The sequence below is a fragment of the Pelodiscus sinensis genome, chromosome 5 (assembly GCF_052426305.1).
Source record: "Pelodiscus sinensis isolate ZL-2025 chromosome 5, ASM5242630v1, whole genome shotgun sequence".
NCBI lineage: Eukaryota > Metazoa > Chordata > Testudines > Trionychidae > Pelodiscus > Pelodiscus sinensis.
This window is the reverse complement of record NC_143056.1, coordinates 92,818,659-92,842,249: the sequence shown is the minus strand read 5'-3', so window position 1 is coordinate 92,842,249 and position 23,591 is coordinate 92,818,659. Positions and strand designations below refer to the sequence as shown.

Below are 23,591 nucleotides of genomic sequence, written 5' to 3'. Positions count from 1 at the left end.
AACCTCTGCTATAGTGCTGAGGGAAATGAGTAAAGTCAGAACAATGAAAGATATGCTGGAGACAAATCCAGGCATAATCAGCACATAATTCACAGGAAAATTGTGACTATAACTGTGTATGCATCTCTGGGTCTGAATGATAGCACAAAACTTTTGGGCTCATGGCAATTTCATGAGCACCATTTATGCTTTTAAAATTTCCATATTATTATTCCACAAAATGGCCATATTATCATATTTCTCTTGGTTAATTTTGTGATGATTTCTCTGGCTAGATGGAAATCTGTATGAAACAACAATGTACTTGTATATTTTTATAAAAATGCATTCTTCTCTCCAGGAAAGGCCAGTAGTGTATACTAAATTATTGTTTACAGACTAATCATATGCATACACACACACACACACACACATATTGGTGCCTCCTTTCCATACTGAATCCCAAAAGAATATGCCCAGGTCTGTTTCCATAGCAACCAAACTACAATGACTTTCCATGCATGGGTTCATACAGTGAGTTAGTTGAAGATGAATCCTTTGGTATTATTACTAGAACAGAATATTGCAGAATTATAGTGTAAGCAGGGGCTGAACTGCTGCTTGCTATCAGCCAGCTAAAAGGAGGGGTGGGTGTGCCCACTACAATTGTTTAGCTCTGCAAGGTAATTAACTGTTAACTGTTGACATGTAAATACTGCTCAGGAGAGAATCCAAGGTGTGGCTATGTAAATGCCATTCAGCCAGGGCTGATGGATGGTGAGTGCTGGAATGGAATGTGGAGAATTGTATATAATTTGGGACTGTTGTGGGGGTAACTAATTATGCTACCCCTAAATGTGGGAACTGTAAAACATGCCACCAGTGCTTGCAGGAGAGACACCACCATCACGGTAAGAGGTCTCGGAAGAACAAGCCTCCCCCGTTCCAGAGTTGAGTAGACAGAGCTGGGGGAAAGGGTTAAAGGACTTGAGTCAGCCTGCTTCACACCTGCCAGGTGTGAGCTATAAGACTGGCCCAGCCTGCACCTTTCCCCCTTTGTTTTAAGGACAGACCTAAAGCAGACTCCCTGAGGAGTCTTTTTGTTTGCTAGTCCAGTGAAAGCTGGATTCATTTGGCAGCCCAGCTGGTGGCTAAAGAGTTGAAGGCACTGGGAGCTGAAATCACTGGTTTGGCTGAGAGTTGAAATCACTGAGCTGAAATCACTGGTTTGGCTGAGAGCCAGACCTATTGCAGCCAGTGAAGTGGGGGCGACCAGCGGCGTGGCGTGGAGCGGCGGTGGACGAGGAGCGGCCATCAGTGGCGTGGCGTGGAGCGGAGCGGCGGCAGGCAAGGAGTAGTCATCAGCGGTGTGGCGTGGAGCGGCGGCGGATGAGAAGTGGCCATCAGCAGCGTGGCGTGGAGCGGCGGCAGGCGAGGAGCAGCCATCAGCGGCATGGTGTGGAGCGGCGGCAGGCGAGGAGCGGCGACCAGCGGCAGGCGAGAAGCGGCAACCAGTGGCGGCAGCAGACGAGGAGCGGCGACAGGTGCCCAGTGGAGCGTCCAGAGGTGTGGGACGAGACAGCTGGTGAAGCGTGGCGGAGTTTCATATAAGGTGCCCCCTATCTATCTCCCCACCCCCATTTCTACCCAGGTTGGGAGGTGAAACCCTGCGGGTGAACTTTGGGTGGCACTTAGACTTTTGAGGACAGAGACTTTTGGGGAGTCGGACTCTGTGGACTTCGGGTGATTCTTGGCTGGGGTGGGGGCTTGGCTCATGTTTGGGTTATGAACTCTGTTTGTGGTGTTTTCCCCAAGCTAATGCCGTATGAATTCTCTCTCTGTTTCATTAAATGTTCTTTTCCTACACTCCGACTCAGTGCTTGCGAGGGGAGAAGCATTGCCTCTCAGAGGCGCCCAGGGGTGCGTGAATTTCCCAGATCACTGGGTGGGGGCTCGAGCCGGTTCTTTGTGAAATTGACCCCAAGATATTGAACCCAGCCCTGGTTACTGCCAGGCCTACCCGGCAGAAGGGTTACAATAGTATGAGAAAAACACACAGATAATAAAATATGATTATGTATGAGAGATTCTGTATTACTGTATTGGTTCATAGGAGAAGATACTGCAAAGGTATGGAGCACTTTTCATAGATTCACAGACTTTAAGATCAGAAGGGACCATTAGATCATCTAGTCTGATTTCTTGTGTATCACAGGCAATAGACTGTCACCCTGTTACCCCTGTTTTGAGCCCAACAACTTGAGTTTGACTTAAGTATATCTTCTAAATGGCATCTTGATTTGAAGACTTCAAGAGATGGAGAATTCATTTCCATTGGTAGTTTGTTCACGTGATTATATCACCTTCAGTGTTAAAAATCTAAGCCTTACTTCTGATTTGAATTTATCAGACTTTTTCTTCCAGCTATTAGTTCTTGTTATGCCTTTCTCCACTAGCTTAAAGATCTACTTAATACACTAGAACCTCAGAGTTATGAACAGCAGAATTATGAGCGGACTAGTGAACCACACACCTTCTCTGGAACAGGAATTATGCCATCGGGCAGCAGGAGAGGCAAAAAAAATTATAAAACAAATACAGTTCAGTACTGCATTAAAAGTAAACTACTTAAAAACAAATGAAAAGCAGAATTTTTCTTCTGCATAATAAAAGTTCAAAGATGTATTATCATAAGAATGACCACACTGGGTCAGACCACAGATCCATCCAGCCCAGTACCCTGTCTACCGACAGTGGCCAATGCCAGGTGTCCCAGAGGGAGCGAATCGAACAGGTAATGATCAAGCAATCTCTCTCCTGCCATCCATCTCCACCCTCTGACAGAGACTAAGGACTCCATTCCTTACCCATACTGGCTAATAGCCATTTATGGACTTAACCTCCATGAATTTATCTAGTTTTCTTTTAAACCCTATTATAGTCCTAGCCTTCACAACCTCCTCAGGCAAGGAGTTCACTGTGTGAAGAAGAATTTCCTTTTATTTGTTTTAAACCTGCTGCCCATTAGTTTCATTTGGTGGCCCCTACTTCTTATATTATGGGAACAAGTAAATAACTTTTCCTTATTCACTTTCTCCACACCGCTCCATGGATTTATATAAGGGCAATAAGATACTCTCCATCTTATTCTCTATCCTTTTTTAATTATTCCTAACATCCTGTTTGCTTTTTTGACTGCCGTTGCACACTGCCTAGACATATTCAGAGAACTATCCACGATGACTCCAAGATCTCTTTCCTGATTAGTTGTAGCTAAGTTAGCCCCCATCATATTATATGTATAGTTGGGGTTATTTTTTCCAATGTGCATTACTTTACATTTATCCACATTAAATTTCATTTGCCATTTTGTTGCCCAGTCACTTAGTTTGGTGAGATCTTTTTGAAGTTCTTCACAGTCTGCTTTGGTCTTAACTTGAGCAGTTTAGTATTGTCTGCAAACTTTGCCACCTCACCTCGTTCCACGAGGAGTAACGGTAGTTCGGAATAGGAAGCCTAATCCGAACTACCTAGTTCTTGCTGCATGTAGCAGCGGGCATGGAGTCCGAACTAGCAGACATTTAAAAATGGCGGCGCCCGGCAATATGCAAATGAAGCCCAGGAAATTCAAATCCAGGGCTTCATTTGCAACTCTGGTTGCCTACATTAACCACCCTAGTTTGAACTAGAGTGGTAGTGTAGACATACCCTAATAGATTAGTAAGACATGATTTCCCTTTACGGAAACCATGTTGACTTTTGCCCAACAAATTATGTTCTTCTATGTGTCTGACAATTTTATTCTTTACTAATAATTAGTTTCAACTAATTTGCCCAGTACTGACGTTAGACTTACCTGTCTGTAATTGCCGGGATCGCCTCTAGAGCCCTTTTTAAATATTGGAGTTACATTAACTATCTTCCAGTCATTGGGTACAGAAGCTGATTTAAAGGATAGGTTACAAACCATAGTTAATATTTCTGCATTTTCACATTTGAGTTCTTTCAGAACAATTAAGTCAATGTGCAGTTGCAAACTTTTGAAGAAACAATCAGTACATTTTGTTCAGGGTTACAAACATTTCAGAGTTACAAATATCCTCCATTCCTGAGGTGTTTGTAACTTTGAGATACTACTATGTACTGAGGAGATGAGTACTCAGAAGTGTCCCTTACTTTAATGGAAATTGAGGACTGAATGATATAATGCTAACAAAAGCTAAAACGGAAAGTTATAAAAGGTTTCCTTCAGTGACATTTTACAGTTTTCATCATATTTCTGTTATCATCTCATGATCTGATTTATATTTTCAAAAATGTTTTATCAGTTTAAATACTATAGTGGAAGGATTAAGACTATTAGGGAACAAATGAGTGCCACAAAACCACTTAGTGACAAAATGGTAGGAACGGGACACAATGAGCAAAATCATGGAAAAGTAGGGCTGGAAGAAACCTCAATAAATCATTTAATCCATCTACTCCAAGAGCTAAAGTGCAAGTGATTTCTCATATATATGGTATATTCCTGCAGGAGTGTTAACTCTAAACCAAAAATCAGATTTATGTTATTCAATTGGATACCATCTTTGTTTTATATACTTTAAGGAATTAGCATGCATTATAATAAATTCTGAGGCATGGCTTAAGCAACTAGCGTATAGACACTACATAGCTTTTTACATGCCAAATAAATGATTCTCGTGTCTACACTGCTATGTTTAGGAGTGTAATGTTCTACCACCAAAGCCTTTCTCCACTCTACAGCCTTTCACTGTGGCCCAGTGACTGGTGTGGCTCTAGTCTGCTTTTCACATGCCTGTACTTTACACACCACCCTAAGTATAGACAGAGCCTATCTTCTTATATCACAAGTTTCACAGACAATAGCATCTAGGTGCTTGTGGAGTGGGTGACATCTAAAAGTGGGAGACAAAAGGGACAAGGGACAAAATACTCAGCCAGCAGACAGAAGTGAGTGGTTAACATTTTCATAAGTGCTTAAGTGACTTAGAAGTCTAAGCCCCATTTTTTTAAAGTAACTTGGGCAGTGAGGGACAGATTTCAAAGAGATTTTGGTTTCTAAAGGTGCAGATGGTGGAATTTACAAAAACATCTCAGTGCCTACCTCCCATTGGATTTCAGGTGCTTTTGAAAATATTACCCTAGTATCTGATGCCAATCAGTGAAAAGTTAGATACAGAATGGCAGAGCAGAACAAATAGCCAGTTAAAAGCTCTTTTCTATAACATTAAGCCACTCCATAGCAGAAATTGAACTCAGCAGAGCAGCTCGCACTAGACCTCAGAAAGATAGTTTTGGTCCATAGATGATGTTAGTTTGATTATGTCCACAAAAGGGAAGGCCTGGGGGGTCCCAACTCAGGGGTGGGCTGCCTGGTGGGCTGTTCCAGAGCCACAGACTCCAGTCCAGATGCCAAGACAGTCAAGGAGCCAGGCAGGCAAGCTGGCTGGAAACCAGGCAAGTTTCTGTCAGAACCTTGCTTGGTTTCCAGAGAAACGGTGTTGAAATATCTTTGGGATATTTCAAATTCCATGACTCATTACATTTAAGAAAAAAATCCTTGTATGAATTTTTCTAACTATTACATCTGTAAAGATTTTCACCATATAAAACCCTAATCCTTGTCCTGTTGAAGTCAGAGCACATTTTTCCACTGAGCTCTAATTGCGGAGCCATTAATCCACATAATATGGTTGCTGAAACAGACTAATCTAGAAATTTCTTCCAAGTCCTTTAGCCAGTTACTCTGTATGGAAGGCAGCAGATGATGGCAGTGACCAGGGAAACAATCTATGCCATTAACGGGACAGAAAGAAAAGGTATCCCCAGCAACAACAAGTGACGGTGTCAAGTGACCGGTGAAATTAAATGTCTGTTAAGCATCTCTCTACCTGCATTTCAAATCTATGTACAAAAGTTTCTAAAGGGTCAACAAACAAAAAAAACCCCACACATAATAAATGTATTTACACTTATGTGAAAAATTCATACCTTGAAGAGGTAAGACAGGCTGATGAAGAACTGCTATAACCCAGTGGAATGCTCCATAATGAGACAGATTTTAGAACAACCAAAACATAATGTACTTTAATTCTGAAGCACTTTAGCTATGGGTTAAGCTTACTCACACTGAAGTCAATGGCAATATTTCCATTGACGTTAGTCAACCGGGATTTGGCCCTAATACTGTAGTTTGATGTCTAATCCATATCACAGTTAGATTTTTTTGGCACAAATCTACCTGGTATGCAAAAGCATGATATGAAAAAGGGGTGTTTTGTTTGCACACACGGGCTGGAAAACTGACTTGGAATGAATTGTATAACAAAGAAGCCGGCAGTAGGGAATCTGAGATACAAAATTTTGGAAGGAAAACTTAGTTTATCAAAAGGAGAAGGTTAATAATGATTTAAGATTTGTGATTTAAGACTAAAAATAAAGGAAGAAATCAAAAGTGCAAGCTGGCTAAAAAGCACTAGTTTTATACAAGACTATTTAAAAGCACAGCTGAAAAACTACAGTTACTCATTTTCCACTGTTAAAAATGTGTTTTTAATGGGAACAACAGTGACTTGTGAAACTTGATACTGTGAAATGTAATAGAGGAAAAAGTAGAAATGTGAATTATAAAACCTCATGTATTATGTACACAAATGTACACTCATTGCCTTTCGTTGATTAACAGTACCTTTTGCACAAACTGGTTAAAAAGTAGTAGTTTAGTGTCTTAAAACATTGCAGTGTTAAAAGGAAGTTTCATAGATAATGAAATCTAAATTCCTTACTTGATCACATTAAAATTCCTTTGCAAAGCCTATCTGTAGCTCAGTTTTTGTACGTGTCAAACCTTCAGTTTTTGTACATGTCAAACTCCTTCTGAATGCATTAGGAGTTTTTAGGCTTCTATTCAATAACACACTTAAATGTGTGCTTAGCTTTAATCACATGCTTAACTCCATTCCAATTTAGCAAAGCCCTTACATATGCATTTGACTTCAAAGAGACTTAAGAATCTTCTTAGGGTTAAGCACATACTTTAGTGTTTTTCTGAATCGGGACCTTAAGGAATGCAGGACTAAGAATATGAAGAAGAAAATATTAGAGTGTAGGTTCAAAAGCTAAGATTCCCATTGGCTTCAGCTGGCTAGAAAGACTCCCACCAATTTCTACTGATTTTAGATCAAGCCTTAATCCCCCTCTCCACTTATGCCAGCGTAGAACCATGTACCCCTGGTAGAGTAGAGATAACAAGATCCATTTGCTTCCATGAGAAGGAGTCGCAATTCTGCCTGGCCACTACTTGGGTCTAGCACAAGTACATTGCGAAGTGTTTGCGTGTGTGAAACGGAGTCTCGTTGACAGACTGGATCTTGGCCTATCTTTACAAACTCAATAATTTGGTATTACCAAAACAACTGTGCAATATGTGAGTTAGCGCAGTACCTGTGAAAGGCACCTGTAGTAGTGCAATTTTGTCCGTGCTACCCTACCAATGTATGTCAACCAGGGAATGAAGGGATGGGAGAGTAATTCAGATTCTCATTCTGTCTTTAATCTCTCTCCTGAGACTGTCAAGAAGGGTACCAATTAACACAAAGTGGGCTGGTAGCTTTTCTGACAAGAATACTATTCCAACCAGAAATAGAAAAATCATCATCTCTGTTTGTGAACATTTTTGGTCATCATTGACCATTGATTACAGCCGGCATGGAATCAATGACCTACAAGTAGAAGGATCTACCACCTTATTAATTCCCTGAACCAACTTGCCCTTCCCTATCCTTCCCCAATCCTTTCCTTCCCTTCCCCCACCACCTCTGGACTATACATCCCTGATTGTGCTGTGTATGAGAATCTGTACTTGTCAGAAAGAAAAAAACCTCTCATTAACCAATAATGCCATTTTCACCTGGAAAGAAGCAGTCCAAACATTACAAAATAGTTGCTCTCAGATGGCAGATACCATTGACCCAAAAGGGGTCTTGCATAACATGAAAAATGAAAACTTCTTACCCTAATAAAGAGGATCTTCTCTCCAACTCTGTACCGTCCTTGTGAAAGACGCTCCACACAGAATTTATTGGGGCATTTACAAGGAGGATCTTCAGAAATGTGTTTGACCTGAAAAACAAGTAATTGTATCTTTTTAATAGAGTGCATCAATAGCAAACTGTTCAAAAGAGCATCATCAAAAGTTATCATTATGACAAATATTGCTTTACTAACACCTCTTCAAGCTTTTAATTAAGGCACTATTCCTGAAATTCTCTTATTTTTCCCCCCTCAACAATAATGTTTTTAATAGTTTGGCACTGAGTGACTTTTTAAGACGTTGATTTCAATACCACAACTGCTACTAATGGGCAAAATCATGTAATCTTTACTCAGTTTCTGTCTGGTCCAGAGGGAATTATCTCAGTGCAGTCAATGGGATTTTTTGCTGAGTTAAGAATGAGTAAACACTAAATGAAAACTTCAGGACTTGGCACCTTAGGTACATATAGAGACTTGAGCCAAATAGTAATAAACTTCATATAGCAGTCAGGTGTTGGCAACTCATGCCCGCTCTTACCTATTGTGTGTAAGGTAAACCAAAAATCTGTGATTCATGGTTTTTTCAGGGCCAATTTTTTCTCAGTATGCAGAATTTCTGGAATAGATTGGAGATCCATAGGAAAGACCCTATGTATCTTAAAATATATTCAGAGACCCCCTTTGTGTCAGCATCTTCTGTTATCATCTTGCAATGGCAACATAGATGATGTGTCCCTCCCTTTGGATAACAGACAAAATTCAGATGGACCCAAGGATTGCTCCATAATTTCTACTTGAAATCTACAGATACTTTCAGTGGTAACCTATGTTCTTACCCATTACAACATTAAAATGAAAAATAAACACAACAGCAGTGTTTTCAAGCATCTGTGAAATCCAAGACTATGGAGATTCCCAAATCAAAAGGGAATTCCCAGATGTGGAAAGAGAGTAGGGGCCAGCAATGCTTTCAGACTTACCATTTGCCATGGAATTGCGCTGCATAACAGAGTGATGAACTTAGCCCTCACTTTTGATTAGAGGGTGATGGCATGCGAATGGAATTGAACGCCACAGATTTTTGGAGCGTGTTTTACACTTTTAAAAACATCTCACATGAAAACTAAAGGAAGTCCATATATTGGAGTCCTGAGTATATCTGATACAAAACAGGGGGAGGGCTTTCCGTACTGATAAATTTAACATTATTTTAGCTTAGAGATAGGGGACTGATTTCCCACTATCCTCACCTTTGATAGCCATTTACATCCTTGTAAAACACTATGCCCCAGCTATGAGTATGGACCCAAGCTAAACTCAATGCCATTCAGAAAAGTGGCAGGGAAAAAGGGCCATTTGTGTCCCTTTTAGCCTCAGCATTGAGATATTCATCAGTGCAGCCACACAGCTGAGGTAGAGGATGTGATGCTACACGCTAGTGATTGCCCATTAGCCAACTGAGGGCTGTTATAGCCGGGTGTGAAATTGCCTGAGGTCAATTACTGGACCCCACAAACCCAAGGATCAGGGATGAACAAGGGCTGCTTTGAAAGCTCCTCATGCCCTATTCCTCATCTATAGGAGCCAAATTTCAGCCCCAACTGAGAATTCATGCTTGAATAGAATACCCGTGACATTAATATTTAGTAGATGTGTATTCTGAACTTTTAGGTGATCTTAAAATAGCACAACCATCAATGCCAAAGAGCAGATCTGGTTGAGTGAACACTAAATTGACATTCAAGTAGCACTTCCGTTAAGAAACAACATTGACAAGAGCATGAAGGCAATCATTTCCACATACTGCTGCTCTCCTAGATGAAAGCTGACCTGATGTATTGATGTCAAATGAAACAAAATGCAGGAGGCACTTTCAAAAGATTTTGGCCATTTCCTATAACACTCAAGAAACCTTTTCAGATTCAGTTTGTAAGCTAAGGCCCCATAAAAAGAGGCCAAGAACAGAAAGAAAGCTGCTAGAATAACTTACTAATGAAAATTTGAATAACACTGTATTAGACAGGAAAAGGCCATGGTCACGGTCATACACTGGGGCTCTTAAGTATTTCGGTTGTCTGACAAAAATATAGGGACAGATCTACTATACAGAATATAAGGTTTTAGCTACCTGAGCAGGGGGAATCCTCTAGTAGCCAGGTCTCCCACCTTTAGGGTTGGGTTGTTTGGGGTAAGTAGCATAGAGCAGCTCAGTGTTGAGGAGAGTCAAAGCCAATAGATTTACCCCAAGTGTAAAACTGGTAAAAACTAGATGATAATTGGCACTTGCCATTGCTGCCTCTACAACCTCATTGGCCTGAAGGGCATAAAAGTACAGGTTGGGCCTCCATGGTCCAGCACCCTTGGGACCTGACCGGTCCCAAATGAGGGAATTTGCTGGATCAGGGAAAGCCTCCCAGGACTCTGCCCCTCCCTCCTACTGAGAATCTGCTCCAGCCCTGCTTCTAGAGGGCTTGGCTCTGGTCTGCTTCTACCAGCTGGCTGTGGCTTTCTGGGGATGGAGTTTCCCATCCACCATGGCCTCCCGACCTGCCCCTTCTGTCCCGCTTGTCTGGGGCTTCCTGGGGATGGGGCTCTATGGCTGCCTTGCTAGGTTGGAGCTCCGTGGCTGCCCGGCTGCTGTCACACCCAGCCGAGGCTTCCCATGGGCGGGGCTCCACAGTTGCCCCACTGTGTGTGTGTCCAGCTGGAGCTCCCCAAAATGGAGCCCACCAGTCCCAATGGTGGGGCTCTCCCGCTGCTAGACTCCCAACTGGCTCGCACTCCTGGGCACCGGGGCACTCTAGTCTGCTGGACCACAGATGTTGTTGGGTCAGAGAGTCACGGATTTAGGAGGCTAACCCTGTATTATTGACTGGCATTTAAAAACCAAATATGGAAGTAGAGGGCAAAATTAAACCGCATGTGTTTGTGTCTTAATTGTGTGAGCAATGCCACTCGTTGATAGTGGGTGAGTCTGGGGGCAGTGAGGCTCAGGAATTTAACTGGATAAATTCAACTCTTTCTTACCCCAGTGCTTTTTAAATTAAAGATAGGTAGAGACAGCCTTCATACTCTCTTCTCTGTTCCCCTGAGATATATAGTCACCATTATAAACATACATTCTCCACAATTCTCTTAGAGAAGCAATGAATGCATTTGCCTAGTTAATGATGTCTCAAAATATAAAAGTTAAATGTAACTTATTTACATTTTAAAAGTATATTTTTCATGAAAAGAATGAACACTATATTCCACCTGCTCACTGTAACACAAAAGTAGCACATGGGTTTTTCAAGAAGCACTTTGAACTCCCAGGTGGCCCATCTACCATGTGACAAGGCAGTTACTATAGTGACTGTTTCTTTTTATAGAATACAATGTAACTTCTTAGTTAACCTCTTCATTGCCTCAAAATATCTCTTTCCTCTGATTCCAGCTGTCTCAAAGTGACTCCCTCTAGTGGCACGTAACTGAGAAATGATCACTGGAGTATGGTGTAAAGCGCTTAATAAAATGAAAAGCAAGGTATTTTCATTAGTAATAGTGTGTGTGTGGGGGGGGGGAGCCTAATTTGCCCTTGTTTTATGCCACAAGAGATATTCAGAAGTAGAGCAGAAAAAGATGTTCAGATAACTCAGAAGTGGCCCTTAGTAAGAGCTCCAGCACTCCAGAGCAGGGCCAAATTGATGATTTCCACTATCCACTAAAATTCCACAAACTGCAGATGCAAATAATTGTGGAAATAAGTGATGTTAACTGTAGGTGCTTGTAGACCATGTAGTTAGACCTCTGAGGCTATGTCTAGACTACAAGCCTCTTTCGAAAGAGACTTTTTCGAATGATACTTTCGAAAAAGCCTCTTTCGAAAAAGAGCATCTAGTCTACAACCAGTACTTTTGAAAAAGCAAGCCTCTTTTTCGAAAGAGAACACCCAAGCAGTCTGGATGCTCTCTTTTGAAAAAGCACAGTTTGCATTACATAGCACCTTTTTTTTTTCAAAAGAGCACTTTCGAAAAAAGGTGTTTTCCTTTGTAAAACGAGGTTTTCCTCAGTCAAAAAAACTGCAGCATTCTTTCAATTTACTTTCAAAAAAACACGGCAGCAGTCTAGATGCAGGGGAAGTTTTTTTTTTTTTTTTAAAAGGCCACTTTAAAAAAAAATACCTGTAGTCTAGACACACCCTAAATGTGGTGAGATGTCAAATTCAGGCCCTTATTTCCTGTGTGTGTCAGAATGTGACAGAATGATGTTAGTTTATTTGTTGTCAATATCTCATGGTAAGAAGCTTGTCCAAACACACTTACAGCATCATCCAACAGTTTTCCTGTGCTCTTTTTCCCAGGAGACTTTGTTGGGGAAGGTGAAGGAGATGGAAGAGGGGCTGAAAGTATTTCCTCTTGTTCAATCTCTTTCTCCAGCTTTATTAAACCTGGAGGTTCCACACCAAACCTTTTGAAAATATGCAAACAAATTACCAATGCTTGCAAAGAATTTCATATGTTAAAAGATAACGATTCATAAGTTTCATACATACACTGCCGTGCAACATAGAATTGTTAAATATACTAATGAAGGAACGAGTACATGATATATTATTGTAATTGTTACCATCACAAACAATATGCAGGTTGAAATAAAAATAGCATCTCTCATTTTAACAAACTGGCAATAAATTAACTTACTCTTCAGATTGTTTTTTGTTAGAAAATATCTATAAGTATATGCTATAGTATTTGGTATGTGATAGACAAATCCCAAAAATGGTTTTAATATGAAAGTTCCCTTCAGAAAATATCTGCTTCACATTTCACCATCCTCTAAGATTTTTTGTAGGAATTATGAAAACTTAAGTATTTTCACAATAAATCTACGATAAAAGATTAATCTATTAAACCTGAGCATATCCCACTATAATAGGGATGAGTGAATGGAGACCGATTAAGGCCACCATTTTTCAATAGTGGCCACTGATTTTATACACCTCAATTTTTGGCAGTGCAACTCTTGAATCAGTGGGTTATATTTTTGGAATCTATTTTAAGAATGTCATAGTACTCACTGCTACAGTTGAAGTGAATCTTTGAAAATCTGTCTTAAAGTCTCTCAAGCTTGGTGCTCAAAAAATTAAGGCACCCAAAAGCAGTGGCTACTTTTACAAGTTTGGTTGTAAATTATTTGTTCAGTGTTATAAAACCAGTGAGTTGCAGAGCTCAGAACAGAATCCCAGAGTCCTGAGACCAGCTTCACAGAACCACTGAGCTACACTTGATCTCTGAACAAGACAAGAAAAATCTCTTTTTATATGCTAATTGCCTTTTAAAGACTACTATGCTAATTATAGTTTTTCACATCAAACTAATTCTATAATGAAAATATATATATTGTATGTATCATGTAGGGTCAACTTCAGAACCAGGCTGATTTACCCCAGCTGAAAACCCAGCCACTAAAGTTTTGTACTAAAAACACACAGCAATAAAAACAAACATTCTCATAGAAGTTAAAATTATGCAAGCAAAGGGCATAAGTGTATATATTGGACCTTGCATTTTTCATTACAAACTACAAGCTAATCACACTTCTGCATTGTAAATTAATACCCAGAAAATTAAGAACGAAATCTGTGCTTGTATTGGCTGCTAAATGGTGCAGTCTGCCTAATGAAAAGTCAGCCAACATTGGAGCGAACGCTTATATACAATCCATTTACTTCCTGTCTGTCTGCAGATGCTGACAGGCTGTAAATCATTAAATTCCCCCTGGGTTCTAAGTCTACACCTGCATGGGGCCTTACTCATCAAATAAACCTTTTCCACTCACAATTATGCTGCTTCTTTGCTTCTTCTGCCCACAGATTCTATCATTACAAGAGGCAGCATATAAATATAAATAGCAAGCTTCTTTCCATTAATCAGCTGAAATTAAATTTAAACATATAGCCACTAAGTATTGCATCATGATCACACAGATTAATTAGAAGGCTGAATTGACAAAGGAATCCTTCTGCTCATCTCTCAGTGATTTGCCTTGCAAAAAATGGTGCAAGCCTGTTTTGAGAACTATGTTGGGAATTTCCTTCTCTATTCTGTTCTAGCCTGTCTTCTCCATAAGTACAAATAGAGCAGCATCAGACTGTAAAATGATCTCGGATAGACTTCTAAAAGCACCACTTCCTATTTTTCCCAAGGAAAAATTAAGTACAATACCAGAAAGATACTGTAACTTCTCAACAGACTATAATTTTCAAACAAAAGACATCTGGGGGTTTATTTAAAAAAAACCAAAGCCTTTTACAGCCACGTAAGAAGAACTGAAGAATTCCAAATCTTTTCGGAGAGCAGACAGATTAGCTATTGTATGTCATATCACCAAAAAAGCAACACAGATATATTTGTACCTAATTCGCTTTCTGGAATGTAAGAATGCTGTAAGACTATTTTGCAAATATGAAGAGATGGATTCTGCTTCCTTTTATGCTCAGTGTGATTCTAATGATTTCACTGAAGCTACTTCTACTTTACAACAGTGTGAAATATGAATCAGACATGCACAATCCCACGGATTGCAATGGAACTGTATAGACTAAAGTCAGTACTGCATTTACGCCATAGGATTAATCAGTCTTTCATAAAGACTGTCAATGCACTCCTATGGGATCAGTCAGTACTGATATAAAGTAGTGTAGCTCCACTGAAGTTAACAGAGTAAGCAAAAGGGTCCTTCAGCAGCAAAATAAGTAATCTGAAAGTCTCCTGAGAAACTCCCTCAGACAAATTCAGCTGTCAGTTACAGTCTGGTGTAATTCCACTGATGTCAACAGTTACTCTAAATTCACGTTGTTTTAAATGAAATCAGATCTCTTCTCTATTTCTTCTCTATTCCAGTTATGATTGAAAATAAAAACTCTAATCTTTACAAAATCTTAAAATGTTTATTTCTAGAAAGAGTGACAATTTAACAGGATGAAGGGAAGGTTTTATTTTTTTCTCCCCAAAATAACTGTACTATCTACCCCTCAATAAAGGCCTGATCCAACTTCCATTCAAATTAGCTGTAAGACAACATTGACTTGATGAGGAGTTCAATTAGGCATTTAACACTGAAATCTGAGAGAATGGTTTTGAGAATTTGGTAAGTGATTTTTAATGGTGAATGGATAATCTCCCCAAATTCCTCCTCAAGCTTTTGAAGGACAAAGAAAAAAAAAAGTACTTAACTGTTCAGGGTCTCTTCCTTTTCTAGTTCCTTAGGACTCCGTAAAGGGTCCTTTTTAATGTTATACCTTTGAGGTTTCTGTTCTGAAAATCAGGCCCCACAGACTGTTAGTACAGTTAGTTTGCCCTTCGGGGTGAACAGGGCTTCAAAAAGCAAGAAAGACGTCTGTTCAACATCTTATTGTTCCTCATGGGTAAGTTGCAGCAACAACTGTAGCAATGATCAGTTTATTAAAATGCTTTTCTTTGTTAAATCAAGCCAACATCGAAAACAGAACTTATTCTAGCCACTCTTGTCTCCCACGTAGCTCAGATTTTAGCATTTAAAGCAAGGATGCCATTAGATATACGTCATTTAAATGACATAACTCTGTTGTGTTATCCCTTCCTGTGTTTCTTGTGCATCCTGAAAACTTACTAGACTGTGGAGGATGTGAAAATCCCATACTGGGACAGGATTTATTTTAGGGGAGATGAAAAGGAATACGTCAAAATGAGAAGGAATTCCCGGTGATTCTGCTCCCATGAGCCATACATGATGGGGTATATAAATCCCACAATGAAAGGGAAGAGGCTTTGGAAGTTCTCTATGTTAACATAAACCCATCCCTTAGCCCTAGCAATCAAGCATGATAGAGAGAAGTCTTTAAAAAAAGAGAGAGCCGCAGACAGTGAGAGAAAGCATGGAGGAAGGAATGACTCCTGAGCAGCAGGAGAAACCATTATGCAAGAAACTCCCCCAGCTCTGTGAGGAGTCCAGAGCCCTGAAAAGTAAAGACTGATTTGGCTACCCAGCTGTAAGGACTCCAGCAAAGATGCTACCCAGTCACTAGGGTTGCCAACTCTGACTGAAGCTTTCCATGAGATTTCCTCCCAACATTGCGTACTATCATTTTCTTAAAGTACCCTATTTAAAATCTCCGGGATCACTTTCAATAGTCACTGGAAGATCTGTGCTGATTCCAGGAAACTCCAGGCCAATCCTGGAGGGTTGGCAACCTTGCCAAGCACCCCTAAAGTAAGGTGGTGCCACAAACATTTTTGCTTTTTTCCCCTTTATTCCAGGGGGGCTTGTTTTGGGTTGAATCTGATCTTTTGTCCTACTCCCCTCCCTGACCTGTAAACAAAGTAAATAGGCTCCCAAGATGGGGTTTACTGCAAGGACTAGGAGGCTGTGACACCTGTAGTATGCCAATCCATTGTGACAACTGGGCATGGTGAGGGGCCTTAGCACACTTAGGGTAGTGACTCAGAGAGAGTATCTTGATACTTTTTGGCTTTACATTTAATTCCCATTGATTATGCATGGAATGATGAAATGGAGAGTATCTTTTATAAACTAAAATAAACAGACATGGTCTTTTTTTTTTAAGTGAAATTATGCTTAATAAATGAGAGAATGATATGGATTGGTATTTGTTTATACAACTAAGGAATACACTGCTATGAAAGAGTACAAATGGGAAAACCCAGAACATACCAATATAAGTGAAATAAGTCAAATGCAGCTACCAAAATCCTACATTCATTCCTAAGCAATCCCCATTGGAATGGGATCACATGGATGTGAGGGAACAATTTAATAATATAAGCAATGAATATTAAGCAAATAACACAAATATACAGAGGCAAGATAAGAAAGATGAAGGCACAAAATGAGCTGAGTCTTGCTAGAGACATAAAGGGTAACAAGAAGATATTCTACAAAAATATTACAAGAAAGAGGGAGACCAAGGACAGGGTAGGCCCACTGCTCAGTGAAGAAAGAGAAACAAAAAACAGGAAACTTGGAAATGGCAGAGGTGCTTACTGAATTATTTGTTTTGTTTTTTGTCAACAAGATTGAGGGTGACAGGATGCCTAACATAGTGAATGCTAGTGGGAATGGGGTAGAAGCTAAAATAAAAAAGAACAAGTTAAAAATTACTTAGAAAAGTTAGATGTCTTCAAGTCACCAGGGCCTGATGAAATGCATCCTAGAATACTTGAGGAGCTGATAGAGGAGGCATCTGAGCCTTTAGCTATCATCTTTGAAGAGTCATGGAAGTAGGGAAAGATACCAGAAGACTGGAAAAGGGCAAATATAGTATCCATCTATAAAAAGGGAAAGAAGAGCAACCCAGGAAACTACAGACCAGTCAGTTTAACTTCTGTTCCCGGGAAGATAGTGGACCTAATAATTAAGGAATTCATCCGCAAACAACTGGAAGATAATAAGGTAACAGCCAGCATGGATGTGTAAAGAACAAATCACGTCAAACTAATTTGATAGCTTTCTTGTACAGGAAAACAAGTCTTGTGAATAAGGGAGAAGCGGTGGACGTGGTATACCTAGACTTTAGTAAGGCGTTTGATACGGTCTCGCATGATCTTCTTTTCAATAAACTAGGGAAATACAAGCTAGATGTGGCTACTATAAGGTGGGGGCATAACTGTCTGGATAACTACTCTCAGGGTACGTTTACAGTTGCACCCTAGTTCCAACTAGGGATACAAATGTAGGTGACCAAAATTTCTAATGAAGCACTGAATATAAATATCCCGTGCTTCATTAGCATAATCTCGCCCGTGAGCTATTCCAATTGCCAGCTGATTTGAACCAGGAAGTGTGCTCCAGGCCACATTAGTTTGAATCAAACCCCTTAGTTAAAACTAACATTACTCTTCATAAAATGTTTGATTCGAAGTAACGCAGCCCGGAGCGCACTTCCTGGTTCGAATCAGCTGGCGATCGGAATAACGCGCGGGCAAGATTATGCTAATGTAGCGCGGGATATTTAAATCCCCTCTTCATTAGCAATTTCGGTCACCTACATTTGCATCCCTAGTTTGAAGTAGGGTGCAAGTGTAGACATACCCTCAGAGAGTAGTTATTTGTGGTTCACAATAATGCTAGAAGGGCATAACAAGTGCGGTTCTGCAGGAGTCTGATTTGGGGACCAGTTCTGTTCAATTTCTTCATCAATTATTTAGATGATGGCATAAAGAGTGGCTACGTCTACACTGGCCCCTTTTCCGGAAGGGGCATGTTAATTTCAGCTATCGTAATAGGGAAATCTGCGGGGGATTTAAATATCCCCAGCAGCATTTAAATAAAAATGTCCGCCGCTTTTTTCCGGCTTTTAGAAAAGCCGGAAAAGAGCATCTACACTGGCCCCGATCCTCCGGAAAAAGCGCCCTTTTCCGGAGGATCTTATTCCTACTTTGAAGTTTGGAAAGTTTAGTTTGGAAAGGAGACGACTGAGTGGGGACATATAGTGGTTTTCAAGTATCTAAAAGGATGTTACAAGGAAAAGGGAGAAAAATTGTTCTCCTTAGCCTCTGATTATAGGACAAGAAGCAATGGGTTTAAATTGCAACAAGGAAGGTTTAGGTTTGACATTAGTAAAAACTTCCTAACTGTCAGGATGTTTAAACACTGGAATAAACTGTTTAGGGAGGTTGTAGAATCTCCATCACTGGAGATATTTATGAGCCGGTTAGACAGACATCTATCAGGGATGATACAGGTGGTGTTTTGTTCAGCCATGAGGGCAGGGGACTGGACTTGATCTCTTGAAGTCCCTTCCAGTTCTACTATTCTATGATTCTAATAACATTGCTTCCCAGGGCATGAATGTATTTAAAGCACATGTTTCTTATAAACAAAGAATAATGTCTTGTTGAGTTATAATGCCTTAGGACTAGGCTCATGACATCCTTACTAACATTGAAATATACCTTACTTCATAAGTAGCCCCTTTGATTTCATGTAAGAGAATGCAGTTTACTGTAGCTTTGTAAGGGTATCCTGATCTTTGAAGATACATTATGGAGAAAATATAGAAAAAGCAATAGTTATCTTAGTATCTAAGATCTTTGTACTCTTTCTTGAGTACCATGGCTAGCCATAAACATCAACAAAGAGAGATTCAATCTCTGATCTTGATTTTTATCTTAGGGAACATCGTAAACTCACTGTGCAGGAGATCAATGTTCTGATGTTTGATTTAGCAAGTCTAATATAGACCCGTAAATCAAACGCAGAGGGCTGCTCTGGCAGGCATCTGTACTTCTTGCAGTCACAGGCCTCCTGCGGTGGGGATGATGTCAAGCTTAGCTTAAGGTAAACTGACTCCAGTTATATATTCTACATAGCTGGAGTTGCGTACCTAAGATGACCTTCCAGGTTAGTGTAGATTTGGCCTTAGACTGGTGCAAATTAGGAGTAACTCCACTGAAGTCAATGTGGTTACAGCCAGAGAAAATGAAATCAGATCTAGGATATCTGCAGGCAGATTCTACCACAGTGACCTCAGTGAGATCAGGGTTAAACGTTAATATAGATTGAGAGAGAAAATGGCTCAATTATTTAAAGAGACAACATGATTATAAGGAGTAAGAATTTAACAACTTTATTTAGAAAACTCGTATTCTAATTTTAAACTTTTTATATAATTTTTCCCCGTATTTCCCTTGTAATATGAAGACAGCAGAAAAACCTTATTTCTATATTAAGGGAACGTTGATTACATTGTTTGAACAACTGCCCACAAGATGTTCTTGTATAATTATTAGTGGGTGTTTGCCTTGACCCCCGCCAGTCTAAATGTTAATATGAAGATGAACTGAGCTAATAAGTCTCTCAGTAGTCCCTGCTGTCAAAATATAAATACTTTATAATTCTCTAAATATTTTCACCTACCTGGCTGCAATCCTTCCAAGTTCCAGCAAACAAAGGCATACTTCTCTGGGCTGCTTGTGGAGGACTGCAAAAGCAAAATGAAAACAGAAAATATTTAAAATAAAGGGTATTTTAAAGGTCCCAGTAATAAACTGATCCCAGTTTACTAACGGCTGCCAATAGCATGTCAGTCCTGAATGCCTCTTTTAGAAATCTAATGACCGTTTTGCCATGACACTTTTGCCTAAATAAAGAGTTAAGGATTAAGACCGAAGATGTAATATTTCCAACTTCCACTGAATTTCCCTCAGGGTCCTCTCAAACTCTGTAAATTACCAAATAAATGGTCTATACAATTTGGTAAAATAATACATACTTATAACCATGGCTCAACGAACCATGGCGAGATCTACTCGCCAACCCCGCACCACGCAGGCGCGAGACCTGTACTGCGCATGCGCGCAGTGCCGGTGAATGGGGCGACTGGCTGAAATCTACGCGCCACAGGTGAGTAGATATAGCAATTTGTCAAGCCCTGCTTATAACCAACCTTCTTATAATCAATATTTATTATTCAGAATGAGTAGGAAAGGTACCTCTAGCTTCTGTTTGTTGGGGCTGGAAATGGATGACAGAAAAGGGATCACTTCATGATTACCTCTTCTGTTCACTCCCTCTTGCGCACCTGACATTGGCCACTGTCAGAAGACAGGATACTGGGCTAGATGGATCTCTGGTGTGACCCAGTATGGCAGTTCTTATGTAACCATTATAACATTAAGGCTATGTCTACAATGCAGGCTTTTTGCGCAAGAACGGCTGTTCTTGAACAAAAACTTGCGGAGCGTCTACACTGCATGCATGTTCTTGCGCAAGTAAATTTACAGTAAGGCGTCGGAACAGAGGGTTTCTTGCGTAACAGTTATTCCTCTCCCCACAAGGAATAAGCCCTCTTGCACAAGAGCTCTTGTGCAAGAAGGCAGTGTGGACGAGCAGCAGGGGTTTCTGGCGCAAGGAACCCCTAAGGCTAAAATGGCCATCAAAGCTTTCTTGCGCAAGAGAACATCCACAGTGCAATGGACGCTCTTGGGCAAAAGCACATGTCTTGTGCAAAAGCACATGGCAGTGTGGACACGCTCTTGTGCATGTACTTTTGTGCAAGAACTCTTGCACAAAACTTTTCTTGCGCAAAAAGCCTGCATTGTAGATGTAGCCTAAATGTAGGGCTCCTACAAACTAGTGAAGTGTCAAAGAATTCTTTAAGTCTAAAAAGATCATGTTCTATAAGAAACTTTTTCTCCCTCTGCTTAAATGAGCAAATATTAAACTATACTAGTAAAAACAAATCTATCAAATTGATCCTCCATTGCTTTTATACCCAAATAATCCCTCTGAATACAACTTGCATATAGGGTACTCAAGAAAGTCTTCCAGCTCTTGAAAAGAAAGTTACTTATCTACAAATCTTGTTCTCTGAAGAAATTGGTCTGCCTTGGCTCTGTTCATAACTTATACAGTTGTTATATGAACATTTTAGGGAATGTGCTAATTCATCTGTCTCAGCCAGGTGGAAAATGCACCCAAAAGGTGCCTCAGAGAGTAAAAATTTAAAGTCAAGGAAGTTTTCATCTTGTCCTACATGCTGTACACATGGTACTCTGAGTGGGAACTGCTGAAATAGATATTTGTCAATATAATTAATACAAAGTGGGATAATTTCTCAGCTGGTGTACATTGGTATAGCTCCATTTATATCAATGGAAGCACAACAATTTACTTCGACTGAGGATCTGTTCCGATGACTTCTGGTATTGTACTTTTAGCAATACTTTAGAAATATATATATATTCATTAGCCCCCTAGAATTTGAACCAAAAATATTTCTAAAAGGAAAACTGAACAACATAAAAATAAAGTAGTAAGGCACTGGGAATATAATTTCCATTCCACTGACATCTGTTATAAGACATATCACAGCTGTAAAAGACAACACAGATACTCCATCCTTCCTAATATTCGTCCTTGCCATAAACTAATTCATGTATGAAAGATTTAATCTTACTGAAAAACCAATATATTTAAAAAGTACACCCATGGTCCATACATACATTCTGCTTCTTCCCCCTGAAAACTGTTCCAACCTAGTGAATATATGAAATTAATCTTAATGCTAATTAATATATATATATATATATATATATATATATACATACACATACACATACACACACACACACACACACAGGCAGAACAGACTGAATAAACCACTTCTGGAAATATCTTAGGGAAAGATGGAAGGGGCAAATATTTTGACCTCCAGTTTACATCTCTACACATCTGATGTAGAGCTAACAGGAAAAAAACTGGATTTTGGGGGAAAGCATTCATAAATATAAGAAGGTTTGAATGATAGACATAAAGTTTCTGTCGATTCTCATAGTTCTACTTCTTAAATGAAAACAATGTGCTTTAGTGAATCTGGCTCACAAAGCTCTAGACACATTTCATGCATTTCACAATGAACAATGTCAATGAGTGAAATCATTGTTAAAGCATGACAAGCTATACAGGCAATAACCAACCATAAAAACAAACATCTGGTAATGTGATAAGAATATGGTGATACAGTATTTCTAGCAGCAAAATGTTAGCATTCCTGAGGACTGTATCAGCATGCACATTCATGAACTCCAGGGGAAAACAAAAGCCATTCTATACAGAACACAGTACCCACTGAAAATTGTTTAGATTCTCAAACAGAACTCTTTTTTTTTTAAACAAATAGGCTTTTTTTTAATGTGCTACTAGCTAACAAGGCAATGTGATCCAGAACTAAGACAGAGTTCTCAAAGTCCATTTCTACATCTGCTGCAAACCTCTTACGTGAACGTGAGAAAGTCTCTAAAGCCAAAATTTTCAGAAGTGAACAATGATTGTGGGGGGCCTTGATTTTTGGAAAGTCAGTTTGAGATGCCTTCTGTCTCAAAATGGAAGCACCCATATTATAATATCCACTTTCTGAAAGGTGACTGCTACTCTACTCATTTTCCCTTTGCAAAATTGAGAGAATAACCCTTCTCTTTCTCACAGAGGTGCTGTAAAGCTAAATTCATTAGTGTTTGCAACATGCTTTAAACTCTTTGATGGAAAGGTGTGATAGAAGATGCGCAAATCTTTTGAACTTTTTACGCCTGTGTGATTTTCATTTATGTTATTCTTTGACAATGATGTAAGAGGGTATTTCAGAGTGCAAATGTGGAACTAAACAGGAAAACCGTGTGATTTTAAGGAAAATGCCAATGCATTGTCTGCACTAAAGCAAATTAGGAATCCTGTTTAATGTGTCTGCATTGAAGGGTTAAAAAGCAGTTTCTTGATACCAGTACCTATATATTCAGTAATGAATAATACAATTCATGGATTAGAGGAAATTCCTCTTTGGAGTGAGCGATTACAGACTCAGATGGAAATCTTACATCTGTACCTGTGGTATGCTGTTGCTTCCTGTGGGAACTATATTCATAATTTTCTGAATTACTTACTGGAATCTGAATTACAGTATGTTTCTAAATTATTACCAGTATCTTTAACTTTCTGACTTGAAAGGTTTCTTGGTCATTCAAACACTGCCTGGCAAATACAAGTTTGCTAAATACTGGATTTATTGTAATTATAGC

General features: G+C 39.6%; 1 protein-coding gene across 5 annotated transcripts in view; it reads right to left on the bottom strand.

The window, feature by feature from the left end:
* GAS2 (growth arrest specific 2) overlaps positions 1 to 23,591 on the bottom strand; it is a 164,455-nt gene that overhangs the window by 45,678 nt on the left and 95,186 nt on the right. For all 5 annotated transcript variants that reach the window (XM_006111497.4, XM_006111496.5, XM_075927752.2 and 2 more), the window contains 3 exons: positions 19,936 to 19,999; positions 12,342 to 12,486; positions 8,017 to 8,124 (listed from right to left, as the gene is read on the bottom strand). In XM_006111497.4, coding sequence (XP_006111559.1) covers positions 8,017 to 8,124; positions 12,342 to 12,486; positions 19,936 to 19,999 — 317 coding nt within the window. The remainder of the gene's footprint in view (positions 1 to 8,016; positions 8,125 to 12,341; positions 12,487 to 19,935; positions 20,000 to 23,591) is intronic.